This window comes from Megascapheus bottae, chromosome 29 (assembly GCF_031878675.1).
Source record: "Megascapheus bottae isolate mThoBot1 chromosome 29, mThoBot2.hap1, whole genome shotgun sequence".
NCBI lineage: Eukaryota > Metazoa > Chordata > Mammalia > Rodentia > Geomyidae > Megascapheus > Megascapheus bottae.
Genome location: NC_143537.1, coordinates 5,209,503 through 5,226,021, shown reverse-complemented (window position 1 = coordinate 5,226,021; position 16,519 = coordinate 5,209,503). Strand labels below are relative to the sequence as shown.

General features: G+C 52.6%; 1 protein-coding gene across 2 annotated transcripts in view; it reads right to left on the bottom strand.

Moving 5' to 3' along the window:
- Window positions 1-482: 482 nt before the first annotated feature.
- Window positions 483-16,519, bottom strand: part of Atp10b (ATPase phospholipid transporting 10B (putative)) — a 47,834-nt gene continuing 31,797 nt past the window's right edge. For both annotated transcript variants that reach the window (XM_090321259.1, XM_090321260.1), the window contains 13 exons: window positions 16,139-16,330; window positions 13,559-14,159; window positions 11,543-11,652; window positions 10,905-11,031; window positions 9,329-9,513; window positions 8,721-9,033; window positions 8,116-8,192; window positions 7,373-7,498; window positions 5,577-5,777; window positions 4,330-4,410; window positions 4,107-4,211; window positions 3,134-3,321; window positions 483-1,889 (listed from right to left, as the gene is read on the bottom strand). In XM_090321259.1, coding sequence (XP_090177385.1) covers window positions 1,475-1,889; window positions 3,134-3,321; window positions 4,107-4,211; window positions 4,330-4,410; window positions 5,577-5,777; window positions 7,373-7,498; window positions 8,116-8,192; window positions 8,721-9,033; window positions 9,329-9,513; window positions 10,905-11,031; window positions 11,543-11,652; window positions 13,559-14,159; window positions 16,139-16,330 — 2,721 coding nt within the window. In that variant the 3' untranslated portion in view covers window positions 483-1,474. The remainder of the gene's footprint in view (window positions 1,890-3,133; window positions 3,322-4,106; window positions 4,212-4,329; window positions 4,411-5,576; window positions 5,778-7,372; window positions 7,499-8,115; window positions 8,193-8,720; window positions 9,034-9,328; window positions 9,514-10,904; window positions 11,032-11,542; window positions 11,653-13,558; window positions 14,160-16,138; window positions 16,331-16,519) is intronic.

The window sequence follows — 16,519 nt, the reverse complement described above, 5'->3', positions numbered from 1 at the left end:
ACGGGCCAAATGTCTTCTCCAGTCCACCATGCCCAGGACAGGCAGGCACAGGGCCAATCCAGCCTGCGATTTGTCAACTTGCTTTCGTGGAGTGTGGTGTAGGCGCACACATGGCTGGTGGCTGTGACTTCAGCACATTTTTTAACCTCTTCTAAGGCACTAGTTTGAGGGGCACAGTGGCTTTTCCTGACTTCTTTTAGAGGACTTAGAGGATTATTCTAGGCTATCATTACCTCCAGTAGAGCTAGTTTCTGTCTCCTTCATTTCTTCTTTCCTTCCTCTTCTTCCTTCCTTCCCTTTCCTTCCTCTTTCTCTCTCTCCCTCCCTCCCTTCCTTATTTTTATTTCTTTGTCAGCTGTGGGGCTTAAACTCAGGACCCAGGCACTTTTTTCCCCCCCCTCACTTTTTCTATCACTTTGAGCCACAGCGCCACTTCTGGTTTTCTGGTGGTTCACTGGAGATAAGAGGCTCACAGACCTGGGCTGGCTTTGAACTGTGATCCTCAGATCTCAGCTGCTAGGCTTACAGGCGTGAGCCACTGGCACTCAGCAGCTAGTTTCTTTGGACAGTCAATGACAAGCCTGCCATCCACTGTTTTATTTAAATACTATCTTGATTTTTTTTTCTTTTTGGCATTTACCACCTCAGAAATATTGACTATATATAATGTTCCTTTTCTCTGAGAAATAAGACTTCCTCTGATTCCTTAGCTGAAGATGGGCCGGTGCCATCCACGCTACTCTGGGATTAAAGTGAAGATGAGGAGGTGACATTGTGTTAAACAATGTCATTATTTGGACTCAGAGTTGCTGGGTCACAGCCGAATACCCTGAGTGAGCGCAGGTGAAGTCTTCTGAGCCTGACTTCTCTTGTTCTAAATAAACAGAATAAATAGTCTCAACAGGAGTGTTGTAGATGTCCTCTTGAAGACTCGTGTGAGGATGGCGGGGTACACAGTCCACCGGCTGGAACGGGATCTTTGGGGGCTCCTGTTCCCCTGTTTATCCTTCCTGCTTCTACACTAGCTGTGACCCTCAGAACTGTCTGTGGTACTGAGTCCAAATCCAGAGTTTTCATGTTTTGCTGCATTCCTTCTTGGTTTGGAGACAAAGCAGATCTGACTCTCTGAAGCTCAAGGATCTTATCCTGGCCTTGGATTCCAGTAATTTCTACCTCCTGTCATCTTGTTGCGGGTTGACCTGTTTCTCGGGAGTCTTGGAACTCAGTGCAATGGCCTCCTTTGGAAAACGCTGTTATTTCAAGGGCATTCTGTCTAGCAGCAGCAGCAGCAGAAAATGAGAAGTTGGCTGGGTTCCCTGTCTTTAAGGGGGGCGGAGGGGCAGCACTTCCTCTCAGGAAGTTGAGTCTGAGAGGAAGAAGCCTGGACGTCTCCTCTCTGGAGATGAAGCGGTGCTGGATTCCGTGGCCAGTGTCTGGAGGCCCCTTCCGAGTTTGTGCACGTGGCTTTCGTCTCTCAGATGGTCAGTGAACTCTGGGATCGGCGGTGGCTGCCCCTGCTTGCGTGCCTGGTCACATTGCTCTGCTCCCTAAAGTAACTCTTGGGTGCCATGGCCCTGCTGGGACCCAGGAGATGCTCCACAGAGGACAGTTTAGCCAGGCTGTCCCCTGAGCAGGTGTCGTCCCTGCTGTATTCCTGCCCACGCCGGGAAGAGCTGCTGCTCTTTGGGGTGCTGCTTCTCAAGTACTGCTCTGGGGAAGAACTGGGATGAGGGGTGGGTGGAGCCCCTGCAGGGCTCCCGGGAGGCCTCTGTTTCTGTCTCCAGTCCTGGATTGCCAGATTCCTTTTGTCGGTGGGTAGTCGGTCAATTTTCTGAGCTTTGGAGATCAAGGACTTTCCAAAAGTACCACGTAGAGACAGGATAAAGAACCTGGGAGGAAACAAAACATAGAAGGGTGTTTTGTGATTTCTCTTTGATTTCTGGAATTTTAACGTAGAAAACGATCCGAGAATCCAAAGGGGTCCAAGAAAAGCCAAGGCCTTTTTTGTTGTTGTTGTTGTTGTTGGTTGGGGGTCTTGAACTAAGGGCCTGGGCGCTGCCCCTGAGCTGGTTTTTTGTTTTTTGCTCTAGACTAGCACGCCTCCACTTGGAGCCACTTGTGGTTTTCTGGTGGTGAACTGGAGACAAGAGTGTCATGGATCTTCCTGCCTGGGCTGGCTTTGGGCCACGATTCTCAGCTCTCCCTGCTCCAGTAGCTAGGATTACAGGTGTGAGCCACTGGTTCCTGCCTCCAAGATCTTCTCCACAGATGATCCCTAGGCCTAAGCCAGGGACTCCAGGGACAAGGAGTAACAACTCCACTAGCCAACTCTCTTGGATACCTGTAAGACACTCGCGCGGTCTCCATACGGCAGGCCACACGACAATGTTTCTGTGGTTCTGATCCACAATGCGCAACGTCTATAGTTAAGTGGCGTCTTAAGCTCCTTGGGGATGCAGCCATCTTAACGGGTGTACGTGTTTGGTGTTTTCCCTGTGATGAGATCATCTAGTGAGGGCAGCTCACAGTGTCTCTCCCAGAGTTCCCCCTGACTCTCACATAATGGGAACCGCAAAATGCGGGTGTGTAGCAAGGTAAGTGCCTTGGAAGCTTTCTGTGGCTAGCGGTGGACAGGAGAAGTTTATTTGGCTAAGGAGGCCAAATGATCTGATACATAGAAAGCCATGGGGAATGAATGAATGGAAGGGATATCATGAGGTAGGCTGTTTCATGTAAAACGTGAACTTTTCGGGGAGAGGCTGAGCCCTGGTCTTTTCCAGGAGCAATGGTAGAAGTGTTTTCTTCCACTCTCTGCACGTTGGAAAGGCAGAGCTGCCATTTTACAGACGTCACTGCTGTCGTCACAGGAGATTCAATGACTGCCACCCTGGCTCATCAGGACCCCCTCAGATTCAGCCTCCTGAGTAGCTAGGATTATAGGTGTGAGCCACTGGTGCCCAGAAAAAAAAAAGAGCAGAAAGGGCAGAGTGCCTGCCCTGTGAGCATGAAGCCCTGAGTTCAAACCCAAGTACTACCTTGATCCCCCCCAGCCCCCGAAAACAAATCCCAGCCATGACTCCTGGTTCATAAGAGTCACGAGGTCTAGAAAGGAGGATTCGGCCCCAGGACGCACCTTGGAAGAAGAGCCACGGCCGGCGTGAGGAGGCAGACGAGGTAGAAAGTGGGGTCTGTGAGCTGCCTTTGCATCACCCAGTAGGGGTTGGTGGGGCTGTTGCAGGTGACACAGGTGGCGTTGTACAGGAGGGACACGATGAAGTACATCAGGAAGCTGCCCCCAAGCACCACGCCGTGGATGACGGTCTGCCGTGAGAGAACCACGAAGGGCGCATCAGAGGCAGCCAGGCCACAGCGTGGGGCCAACTTAGCCCCAGCGTAGGGTCACGTGGTTGCTGGGATCACCTGAAACCTTTTGGAGATTGTAACACACGCAGAAAGACTCAAGGCAGGGCCAGGAGTTTGGCCTAGTGGTAGAGTGCTTGCCTAACATGCATGAAGACCCGGGTTCGATTCCTCGTGTACCGCATACATAGAAAAAAGCCGGAAATGGTGCTGTGGCTCAAGTGGTAGAGCTCTAGCCTTGAGAAAGTCCAAGGACAGTGCTTAGGCCCTGAGCTCAAGGCCAGGACTGGGAAAAAAAGAAAAAAAGGAGGAAAAACTCTTACAGACTTTTTTTTTTGCCTGGGCTGGCTTTGAACTGTGATCTTCAGATCTCAGCCTCCTTACTAGATAGGATTACAGAAAGGATGACAGGCACGAGTCACCAATGCCCGGCTTTAGCCTCCCTCTTTTGTAAAGATGGTTATATGCTTTAAGAGAATGGAGAATCTTCCATCTAAAAATCCCACTTAGTTCACAAGTGAGGCCTGATGGTACTTAGTCCAGCATTTCAAAAGGTTAAGAGAGCTCAATGGGTTAATAAGAGAGTTTCTACCTCTATGACTCGACTCCGACCTTTAGCCCTTTTTGCTCTGGTTGTCTATGAGATTAGAGTCTCTGTGTTTCTTGCCTGGGCCAGCCTGGAACATGATCCCCCTGTTAACCCCGGGATGACTGTGAGGCTCACAGAAGGGCTCTACCACCCTTACCCACGTCCTCATTTCCATGGCCTGGTGCAGGAGGATGGTGATGAGGGAGACAGTGTTGACCGGAGTCCCGAAGGTGAAGACGTCGATGTCGGAGTCTTGGTAGGTCTGAAAAGCAGGAGCAGGAATGGAAGTATGTGAGGAAATTGCTTTGCCTGCTCACATCCTCGGCGTTGGATGGTCGGGAGTTCCATTTCCTCAAAGCCAGCAGCAGCCTGGAACTTACCAGGTAAGGGAAGAAGAAGCTCACGAGGCTCTGGTAGAATGCATCCACCATGGAGATCCAGAAGGTTCCCAAGTTGTAGCACTGCCAAAAAGCATTGGCCCAGGTTAGCATGGCCACAGCAACACCACTCCTGGTCGTTTGCAAAGCCCCTCAGCTCAGCAAGAGGGTGGAGTGAGGGACGGCATGCATGCATGCAGGCATGCATGTGTGCATGTGTGTGTGTGCATGCATGCATGTGTGCGTGTGTGTGTGTGTGTGTGTGTGTGTGTGTGTGTGGCAGTGACTGAGTCTCAGTCCTGCCCATCCCTGTGCAACCCTGAGAAACACGACTGAACTGTTCTGAGAACTTTTTTTTTTGCACACAATTGTGGATAAAACAGTACTGGTGGCTCACACCTGTTATCCTAGCTACCAAGTTGATTGAGATCTGAGGATTGTAGTTCAAAGACAGCCTGGGCAGGAAAGCTCATGAAGTTCTTCAAGTGACAGAATGTCATCCTTGAACTAAAAACTAAGGGACAGTGCCTAGGCCCTGGGTGCAAGTCCTCAGACTGGCATTAAAAAAAAAACAAAAAACCCCAAACTCGAAACATGTAGATTAAAAAGAAACCTCTTTGTTTCCCTGCAGAAGGGAAAGTGTGATAGTTTTGCTGTTCTTGCTGGTCATGGGGCTTGAACTCCGGGCCTGGGCGCTGTTCCAGAGCTCTCCAGCTCAAGGATAGCACTCTACCACTGAGCCACAGCACCACTTCCGATTTTCAGGTGGTTAATTGGAGATAAAAGTCTCATGGACTGGGCTGGGAGTTTGGCCAAGTGGTTAAAGTGCTTGCCTAGCATGCACGAAGACCCGGGTTCGATTCCTTGGTACCACATACATACAAAAAAAAAAAAAGCCGGAAGTGGTGCTGAGGCTCAAGTGGTAGAGCTCTAGCCTTGAGAAAGTCCAAGGACAGCGCTCAGGCCTTGAGCTCAAGCCCAGGACTGGCAAAAAAAAAAAAAAAAAACGTCTCATGGACTTTAGTGCTCAGGCTGGCTTTGAACCTCGATCCTCAGATAATTATTATTGAGAGAAAATATACTCACTCGCCTTCTCCGACTGTCTTGAGCTGAACATGAGAAATGGGCCACAAATATAGCGAAGAGTTATTCAAAGCCCCACAGAGCTTAAGAGGCAGCTCAGAGGCTGAGCCTCTCGGGAGGTTCAGAAGCCGGGACGATCCGAGGGCTACCTGCCCCTGCCCCCTTACCTCGGAGTTCTGGCCACTCTTGTACAGCTCAGGCAATGCCAGGAGTGTTTCTGCGGAGACATCTTTGTCGAGGATTCCGAAGATGATGGGGGGCAGGGAGGTGAAGAAGAGGTTGAAGAAGATCAGTTGCCAGTAATCGATCAGGGTGGAGCCGGAGAAGCCGCAGAAGAACTGGTACCAGAAGAGCAGGCTCACGTAGCACTGCGGGCAGAGCGGAGCTGCTGAGCAGAGCCCTTGCTGCCCAAGTGGACTTCTGACCTTGACCCTGAGCTTCAGGGACGCCCGGGAAGCTGAAGCTGATCGAGGCCAAGGAAAGGAGAGAGGGAGGGGGACGGGAGGGAGAGGGAGGGAGACGGGAGGGAGAGGGAGGGACGGGGGAGGGGGGCTGGTTTTAAATCCACAGAGCGTCCCTCCCTGGCTGTGTGAACTTGGGCTAACTCTTCACATCTGTTTGGACATCATTTTGTCATCGAGCTTTTTGGGGGGTCTTTTCTTGGGGATCAGAGTCGCATGGACTTTTCTGCCTCCTGAGTAGCTAGGATGACAGGGGAAGCTACCAGTGTCCGGCTGTCACCCAGCTTTTACAGGAGGCTGAGATTGGGTCTCATAAACCTTCTGCCCGAGCAGGCTTTCAATCTCCACCTCCGGGGTGGCGAGGCTTAGCGACATGAGCCACCACGCCCGGTGCCAAGTTCTTTTTCTAGCTTACAACAAATGAGATTCTTCTAGACATCTGGGGCCTGCACAGAGGAAAATACTTATTTTCTGGCTCCTTGCACAAAACCTTTGATCCACGGTGCAGGACCCAGAGCCTCACGAGGTCAGAATGGCTGCTGGCTGGCTCAATGCTCAGCCTTCCCCCAGCCCAGCCTGGAGGGATCCTGTCAATGATTTGACAGGATCTTCTCGAGGCTGGGGGGGTGGGGGTGTTTGTCTGACTTCCTTCCCCCTTCCCCTGGCTGAACCCCAGAGAGAAAGCCTGCCTTCTCTTCCTCCTCCGAAGCTCCGGAGTGAGTCATAAATTCATGGTTCACATCCGAGAGGAGGCAGGATTTTTTAAATCTGCTCTGAAATTAGTTTCTTTGCAATGTGGGGGAAAAAAAAATCCACCCTGCTCACTCTCTCATGGCTGCGGGCAGATAAAGCAGCCATGGTGCCATCAAGGTTTTGAACTTGGCACCAGGCTAGAAATAAATATCCCAGAAGCTCCGAGCATGTGGCTAGCTGGAGACGTTTCTTTCCTATTTCACCCATGTAATGCCGAAAAGAGGCCGGGCCTCTTACAGGATGGATTGCTTTGGATACAAACAACAACAACAACAACACAAGAAAGAAATGTAAGTAAACATGGGCTCTGGAGCAGAGTTTCAAATCCAGTGGCCTGGCTTGTTTGCATCGACTTGCCGAGCTAAAATGACTGTGTGGTTGACGGGGGGTCCACGTCCTTTTGGGGAGAGGCATGCGGTTTGTCTACACAGGCATGGAGCCTCCCAGCCAGGTCCACTGAGTCACAGAGTGCTGGGAGCTGGAGCGGGGATGCACCCCCTTCTGTAGCTCAGCCTTGATGAACCGTTTCTTACCCCACTTTGTCTGGCACCCTGCCCTGCCTCGGGCTAAGAGGAATCATCTTGTGTTTGGGGGTTCCCTGGGGGTGTAGTAAATATAATATGAAGAGCTGTGATCCTCAGGCCTCGGTCTCCTGAGGAGCTGGGGTGACGGGGTCCCCAGCCAGTTCTAAGGCTCCCGTGGGGGTCTGGTGGCCGGGGACCCCAAACCGTGGCCCCAGGGCTACTGACCACGTTCTTGTAGAAGTAGAAAACCACCATGCGGGCCAGGCGAGAGTAGCACCAATGGCCGTGGACCAAGAGCAGCTTTTTCAGGTGCCTGAAGCGGGAGATGGCAAAGTCGCTGGACATGATGGCCTGCCAGGGGGACCAGAGAGACACGCTGCCACCCAGCCAGCGCTCACCCGAGCCCCCAATCCTTCACCGCCCCGAGGCCGGCAGGGCCAGGGACGGCCGGGCGCTCTACCACTTGGAGGCACAGGGCCAAGCTTGTGGTTTTCTGGTGGGGAGAATCCCAGGGACCTTTTTAAACCCAGGCTGGCTTTGAATCTCCATCCTCAGATCTCCGCCTCTTGAGTAGCTAAGAGGACGGGCGTGACCACCAGCTTCTGGCTCACCCCCCCCCCCCCGTCATTTAAGCAAGGGTTGTCAGGGTCGTTTAGGTTAATCCGCTTGTCCCCAGCTACTCAAAAGTGCTACACGAGGAGCTTAGGGTTCAAGCTCGCCAGCCAGTCTACAATAGGAGTGGGAATGCATCTTCCTGGTCCTTTCTGGGGTGCTGTTGGGCTGTAGGGAGCCCAGCATCCTTGGATCCCCATGGTTTTGAAGGGCTGGGAAAGAGGTGAGGGAGGCCAACAGAGGCAGGGAGGACCCCAAACCGCAGCTGGTGATACTGTGGTGTGCAGCAGGAAAAGGTGGCTAGCTTCCAATCTCCAGTGAAGGGGAAGAAACGGAGCAGCTGGAGCCCGCCCTACCTGCATGCCTTCCTGCCCAGCTATCCCGACGCCAACATCGGCAGCTTGAATCATGCTGACGTCGTTTGCCCCGTCACCTGAAAGGAGAGAGGTTGGTGGCTGGTCCAGTGGCCTGGTGACAATGACAGGGATCTGAAGTGTCCCTATGTGGGCAAGCCTCGATCCTGGGAACATTTCTTTGAAGAGTCCGGCAGGAGGTCTTAGCTGCAGCATCTGGCCTGTAGGAAGCCCTCCTTTTCCTTTACCCCTTAGCCCACAGGAATCATGTGGTCTCTTTCCCTGGGCACAGCATCAGGGGTTAGGAGAGCCCCAGGCAGTCTGTAATAGTTAACAAAGAGGCCTTTGCAGAGGCTGAAATGATTTTTTTTTGCCAGTCCTGGGACTTGAACTCAGGACCTGAGCACTGTCCTTGGGTTTCCTCAAGGCTAGAGCTCTACCACTGTAGCCTCAGCACCACTTCTGGCTTTTTCTATGTATGTGGTAGTGAGAATCGAACCCTGGTCTTCGTGCATGAAGGCCAAGGCTGCCATTTTGAACTTGTGATTTCTAGGGTGATGGTCCCCCCTCCTCTCCCTCCCCCCGTCATGTCAGCCGGCCGGCAGCACCTATGGAAAGCGTCATGACGTCGCAGTTGTCCCGCACAAGCTTGACAATCATGCTCTTCTGCAGCGGGGTAGAACGGCAGCACAGGACAGACCGGCAGTGCCTCGTCAGCTCCAGAAACTTCTTCTCCAGATTTCCCTGGAAGATGACGTGCAGCGTCTTCCCGTCCACCACCAGTCCAGCTTGGGGAACGGCAGAGCCCTGGGTGGTGGTGGCGGTGGTGGTGGTGGACGCAGTCTCTGCAGGTAGCTGCTGCGGTTCCTGCAATTGCTTCACCTCTTCCAGCGCGCAGGTGAGGATGGACTCGCAGGTTTCCTGCAGGGAGGCCCGTGTGAGGGGGATTTATTTAGTAAGTCGTGGCTTAGTCACGTCTTCTCCCACGGCCGCTGAAGGAGGGGGGGGGGTTTATGGGCAGGGCAGTGCCCATTCCCTGGTTTGTCACATCTCCCGGGGGGGGGGGGTCTGAAATGACACCATATTCACCATATTCAGGTGTGGCCTGGCAGCCCTGTGGCTGAGCACAGGAGGAGGAGGAGGCAGGGTGGTGAGGTGGTGAGGTGGTGGTGGACGGGTGTGTGCCCACGCGGGCCCGTGCCCGCCCGTGGCTCACCGGGCTCTCGGTGTTCAGGGCATAGACGGTGTCGCTCTGCTCCAGCAGCCGGCAGGCATGGGCGATGTTGATGGCCGTCTCCTGTTTGTCCCCCGTCAGCACCCAGAGCTGGATCCCAGCCTCCCGCAGGGCGGCGATGGTGTCCGGGACGCCGTCCTGCAGCCGGTCCTCGATCCCGGTGGCTCCTGGATGAGCGGAGAGGGCAGCGAGGGCTTCAGGAGCCTCCCGGCATTCCCCTCCCTCCCCCATGTCTCCCCCAATCGGCTTGGAACCCCCACCGCAGCTTCCCTGCCTCCCCCCAGCTCAGACCATCCAGTGAAGAGCAGCCATGGCTCAGAAAGGCCTGTGACCTGGACAACAGCCACACAGCTGCCTCACACCGCCAGGCCAAGACAGAGGAGGGGAGCGGGGGACAGAGAGAGACGGGGAGGGAGGGGGAGGAGGGAAATGGCCAGGAGGGGAGGAGGGTTGGAGGGGAGGAGGGAAGGGGAAGAGTGGGGTGCAGAAGGAGGGACAGGAAGGAGAGGAGAAAGGGAGGAGAGAGGACGAGAGGGAGAGAAGGGAGAGGAGGCAGAGGGAAAGGGAGAGAAGGGAGGCGAGTGAGGAAGAGAGGGAGAGGTAGAGAGAAAGGGAGAGAGAGGGTGGTAGAGAGGGAGTGGAGAAGGTGTGAGGGAGAGCTAACTTGGCCTTGAACCAGCCCCGTGGCCTTTGCATACAGAGGCGAGGAAGGCGCAAGTCTTCGTGGCATGAGTCCCTGGGGCTCACCTATTCTGGCCTGTTCTAGTGAGACTCGAATGGCTGCCGGCTCGGCCTCAGCCCTCGATGGCTACCCTCCTCCAAGATCCACTAGCTTGCTCAGTGATTAAGCAAAAAGAAACCTGCATTTACATTGAGATTCATTTCAGGCCACAGACTTCTCGCTGCCCATTTCACGCTGGCGCTTTGTCTCTTTTAATAATGCACAGTGAGAAGAGGGCTGGCAAACAGAGACGTTGGATGCACCGTGCAAAGATGATTCTGCATTCGGGTTTGAGACGTAGCCCAAAGAGGAACTCTCTTCCCCAGGCCTCTTTCAAAGGCACCCATGTTGGATTTCAGGTAGATAACCTCACCTTTCCCTCCCTGCACATGAGACTCGGAAGCCCATTTATAAAACAGGGCGGCAAGAAGGAGAGAGGATGAAAAACACATTCCCTTGTGTCTAAGAGAAAAGGGGACAGGAGAGCTGTGGGTACCTTTTCCCAGCTAGCGGACACTGAGGGGTGAATGCTTCCTCCCTGGAAGCAGCTGGGATGAGAGTGAGACTCTGACAGACATCTTAATGGAATGACTTCTGGTGGAGACACTTATCCGGCCAGGCCACCCCTCTGGCTCTGGTTAAGATGGTTCTTGTGTCTACATTGATGGTAGTGAGCAAAGAGACCTCTGCAACCCCAGGAAACAAGAGAGAGCAAACTCCTGTCGCTTTGCTTAGGAAATCTTTGCTCTGTCAAGATACGAAGGCTGCTAATCGAGGCACCCTTGTGAATTCCTTTCCCCATCATATCCTTGCAGCTTCTTCTTCTTTTCGGCTTACCTAGCAAGGTGAGTTGATTCTCCAGATGTTGTGCCGTCTCCATTAGCACCTCATCTCGGTTGTCCAGGGAGGCCTCTGCCTCACGCCGGAAGCTGGCCCATCTCCAGAAGTCCTCTTCACCAACAACCTATGGATGGGGAAGGCAAAAAGAGGCCTGTGAACAGCAAATGACCGGGTCTTAAAGGAATGTGATACAGACGTTAAAGAAGGAGGTAGATTCTGGAGATGGAGGTGGGCTCAACAGACACCCTGTCCCTGAGATGCACAACCTTTTGTGCTCACCACTGTAGCCGGGCTCGGTGCAAAGCCACAGGGAACGGCACAGCCTGTGGCCAGTGGCAAAGCGTGTCGCCCTCATCAAAAAGACCAACTGCTGCCCAAGCTGTGGCCGATGGCTGGGCCATCAGGGGAGACCTGAAGTTGCCAGCTGCTCTCAGTTTTCAAGAGAAGCCAGGAATGAGATGATCACACGGACACATAAAGAGCTGTCTAATTCAAAACTGGGCCGGGGTTGGGGCGGGGGAGGTGCAAGAATGCAAATTCACGTGATTAATTCTTCCATAAGATGACCGATGCGTGCCAAGGTCATTCAGCTCTCTGCTGGTGGCCAAGGTGGGCAGAGGAAAATGGCGTCTCACCTTCTTAGCAATGCACAGGGTTCTTAGGCCATCTCGGGCATACAGGTCCAGATGGTTCTGGGTCCGGATGCGAATTTTCTTCAGCTTCTTTTCCTCATTTCCATCAGTCGCTATCAAAATAATCATCATCTCCCATGAAGAATGCTGGCATTGTCCCAGCTGACTATTGCTTTAAAAGAGGGGAACCCCCCCCCCGCCTCTGCCAGCCTCCTCTTAACCTGTCTGCTCTCCAGGATTGTTTAAGGAAGGAAGTTACGCTACAGAATTCTTCTTTATTTTGTTTTTTGGGGGCAGAAGAGTCCCATGAGAATCTAATCAATAGAGTTGAGTGGGGGGGCAGGGACTATGGGATTGGAAGATCAGGAGTTAGCCAGACACCAGTGGCTCACGCCTGTCCTCCTAACTACTTAGGAGGCTAAGATCTGAGGATCGAGGTTCAGAGGCCGCCTAGGCAGGGAAGTCCACGAGATTCTTATCTCCAGTGAACCACCAGAAAACTGGAAGTGGCACCGTGGCTTAAAATAGTAGAGTGCTAGTCTTGAGCAAAAGAGCTAAGAAACAGTACCCTGAGTTCAAGTTCCATGAAATCTCAGTACTTTTCACGACAGATAAGATGCTTTTTAAAGGCTGGGCTGGTGGTGTGGAGCAAGACAAATGCTCCTCTGTCAGAGCAGTCACCAAGCTGTCACTTATTAATTACAGTATTCTGCAAAGTTGAACTGGGACAAAGCCTCGAATCCTGGGCCAGGCTGAGAATGAAGTCTAGCTTCTTAAGCAGTGAACAGAAATTTGTGTCCCTACCCCATCCCTGGATACAACACAAAACGAAAACTAACATTCTTAACAGGGAACTAACTGTCAAAAGGTACAATAATACTGAGAATTTTTCCTTATGAGATTCCTCCAACCTGAATAGCCTTTCAAGTTTTATATTTTCTCTGTTCAAATGCTCTCAGCACAATTCTCAGGCATTTTTGTATCAACCGCTTATTAACAATATTTTAGTTTGGACCGTACCAATGTTTGAGATTAAACCTTTCGGTCTTAAATTTAGCTTTTTGCCAAGGCTGCCAGGAACCTCAGAGTCAAGCTGAAATGTCTAAAGGGCTAGAGTTCTCTTTCCCCTCCAAGTTTTGCTTCTCAGTGATGACAGAAATGCAGTATTTGTGTCTTTCACTGGAAGTACCTCCAATCCACAGTGTGATCCAATGAGGAAGGTGTAAACAAACTTATCTCCAGGGCAAGGTGAATGGCTGTTGCGCAAATAGAGAATGTCATGGATCCTCTGACTTACTAAGCACTGACTTTGTTTGCCTGCCAGAGGCAGGGGATGAAGGGAAGTAATTAGCTCCTTTCCTATTCTAAACACTCATCAATCCCATGAACCCCTTGGCTGGTTCCATGGCTTCGTGGTGTCAGAGGCCCAGGGCTGCACAGGCAATTCTCAAGCTTGGCTGGCATCTACTACCCTGAGAGAATCACAGCCCCAGAACCGTCTCTTGCTTGTTAGCATCACCGAGCAGCTGCGAATGGATAGCCAGAGAGTTTTGGCACACGTTTCTGGCTCAGTGGTAGAAATCCATCTGGGTGGTGTGGTGGTGGGGAGGGGGGGGGAAGGCTGGGGCAAAGGATGATAAAGACAGGTACCAGGCTTCCCAGCGCAAATCAAGTGCGGCGCAAGCCCCAACAGAGAGCGCCGAGCTTGGATTCCGAATCCCTGGATCCAGCCCCTCACACTGTTTGACACACATCTGGTGAGTGACTTTAGCTGGGAGAGTTACAGGGGCTGGGATGTGTGTGAGGGCGTTCGTACTGCGTGTGAATCATCCATGTGTAAGTGGGTCTGGGGAAAAGGGAGACAAGTGACAGAGCCTGAGATCTTTAGCCTTGCCACCTGCAGGGTCATTGAGGACCTGGCTCTGGGATGATCTTCCAGGCTGGTGTTCTAGGCGGAGCCTGCTAGGTGACCGTGGGGTTGGCTCAGCCCTTCCCAGCACCTGATGAGGGGTGACTCACCCCGGGCAGGGTCTTCCAGCAGGTCCATGATGACCGAGTCAGCGCCCTTGGTATAGACGATGATCTCACCGGTCAGCGGGTGTCTCACCACCACCGACATCCTCTTCCTCACCGAGTCGAAGCCCAGGGTGTAGAGGAGGTCAAAGGTGAGGCAGGTGCCCTGGGGCAGGCGGATGGTCACTTGCTCGGGAGTCCGGGACACCAGGGTGAAGCTGTAGGCACGGGCAGCGTGGACCAGGGCTGCCTCATCCGGGCTCTCGGCCTCGTAGCACAGCTCGCACTCTGTGGGTTCGAGTCCTGGGGTCTCCAGCCCTTCCTCCAGAGAGGCCCCCGAGCTGGACTCCAGGCCATCTCCCTGCTCCCACACGCTGCTCCTGTAGCCGCAGTCCGAGGAGGAGTATCCACTGCACACGGACGCCCCGTCCTTCTCCTCCGAGAACGCAGGGGGCAGGTTGGACCCCAGACGCTCCCCCAGGTCCGTGTCAGAGGGCGCCGTGGACGAGAAGGACTGGCTGAGCCCCAACAGCTTCAGCCTCTGGAACAGTTGCTGGATCTTCTCCAGGGAGGTGCCCAGCGCCTTGGAGGAGGGCGGAAGGGTGACCTGCGCCCCAACAAGAAAGTCCACATTAGACCAGAAATGGAGACCAGGCTGCCCCACAGGCTCCAGGAAGGAGAGGAGGCTGGGCCCAAAGTGGAGTTTTGGGGGGATCATGGGCAAGTCACCTCTCCTGTTGTGAACCTCAGTGACCCCCCTGAAGATGAGGTGAGGACAGCTCATTGTCATATATATATATATATATATATATATATATTCTATTTTATTTTTTTCTGAGCTTTCACTCTGAACAAGAGGGAAAGCCACAGGGACACAAGTCAGACTCGTGAGATCAGAACCCGGGTCCTGGAGATGAACCAGATCACCCGTGTATGAAATCTCTCAGGTCACCTTCCCCAACCCCAGAAGCCAGTACACCCACGAGGGACCACAAATGGGGTAAGAGTGTGTGGATGGATGGTAGCGCTGGGACTCAGAGGTGGCCTGGCTGACTCCGGAGTGGGAGGCACTACTGTTCCAAGAGTAGGGTTCAGGTCCCAGCTTATGCTTCTTGCCTCTCAGAGGACACCAGAAAATGTCCGGTCACTTGGTGACTTGATTGGTATGACAGTCCAAGGAGAATGGATGGCTTGGTGGTATCTTGGTACCATCTAAAGATTTTCTCATCAGTGACTCACAAAGGGGCTTGGCTGAGTTTGTGAATCACTCAAGATCTACCTCCAGTGGGCTCCAAGGTCTAACTTGACACCAATCCCCAGCTGTAATATTTCTATGGAATGAGTTTCACACTCAGAGACCAATAAAGCAGCATAGCCTGGGAGCCATAAAGGAGTCTTTCATTCTCAAACTCTACTTATTTGCTCAGTCCCCAAACATACTGCACAGATTCTGGAGGCAGCAGGATGAAATGGTGATGCAGGTAAATGTTTAGCCCAGGCTAGGCACATAACCAAGCCCTCAGCACACAGGGACTCCTAGTATGGACCCCACAGGCCTATATAAAGTTTGAAAGTTGCCCGGAGTTGATGTATACCTCCTCTCATTCTGTTTAAGGACATAGCCAGGCACGGGTGGCTTATGCCTGTAATCCTAGCTACTCAGGAAGGAGGCTGAGATCTGAGGAGCACAGTTCAAATCCAACTAAGGCAGGAAAATCTGTGAGACTCTTATCTCTAATAAACTACCAAAAATCCCAGAAGTGGAGCCGTGGCTCAAGTGGTAGAGTGCTAGCCTTGCTAAAAAAATTTTAGGGACAATGCCTAGGCCCTGAGTTCAAGCCTCAGGATCAGAACAAGAAGGAAAGAAAAGAAATAAAATAAAGGAAAGAAAAGGAAGGAAGGAAAGAAGGAAGGCAGGAAGGGAGTGGGGAAAGGAAGAAAGAAAGAAAGAAAGAAAGACAGAACTCATGCAGGTGCTGGTGGCTCATGCCTATTATCCTAGCTACTCAGGAGGCTGAGATCTGAGGTTCAAAGCTACCCTGGGCAGGAAAGTCTATGAGACTCTTATCTCCAATTAATCACCAGAAAACTGGAGGTGATACTGTGGCACAAAGTGGCAGAGCACTAGCCTTGCTCAGAAAAGCTCAGAGACAAGCATCCAGGCCCCGAGTCCAAGCCCCAGGACCGGATGAACAATAAAACTCCATAAAAACAGAAGTAAGAAGCAGACCCAATGGGTAAAGCACCTTTTCTGGGTCTCACAGTAGCAGAAAATTGACTTTATGGATAGGATCCATGTCTTTTTTTTTTTTTTTTTTTTGCCAGTCCTGGGCTTGAGCTCAGGGCCTGAGCACTGTCCTTGGACTTTCTCAAGGCTAGAGCTCTACCACTTGAGCCTCAGCACCACTTCCGGCTTTTTTCTATGTATGTGATACCGAGGAATCGAACCCGGGTCTTCATGCATGCTAGGCAAGCACTTTAACCACTAGGCCAAACTCCCGGCCTCCATGTCTTTTTGACCCGAGCTCCTCCCCTCCTCTGCCTCTATCTGCCCTCCCCCACCCCCCAGCCCTCAGAGGTCCTCACCCTCCGCCTGGGCTCAGTAGTGGTGGACACCATGACAGAGTTGCAGATGGTCAGGGCGAGGAAGAAGTCAGCTATGGAGGCGGTGGTGGCGTGGGCAGGCTTCGCAGGCCTGGCCTCCGCCAGGGACTCCAGCCACAGAGCGGCGTCTTGCACCTTGCTCAGGAGATTTTTATCTGGAGTCACATCTTTTTCCTGGAAAAGAAAGGCTGAGTGAAGGGCTGGGGAGGAGGGTCCCTTCCAATAGATTTTTTGCAGGCCTGCTGTCTTGGTTCTGAACCATTCCCTTCTCCAGCTCCGCCATCTTGGATTCCTTCCCCAGCCTCTAAACTAATATGGTGGCCTTTCCTTTCTTCCTAAACCTCCACTTTTCTTAGCTATGCT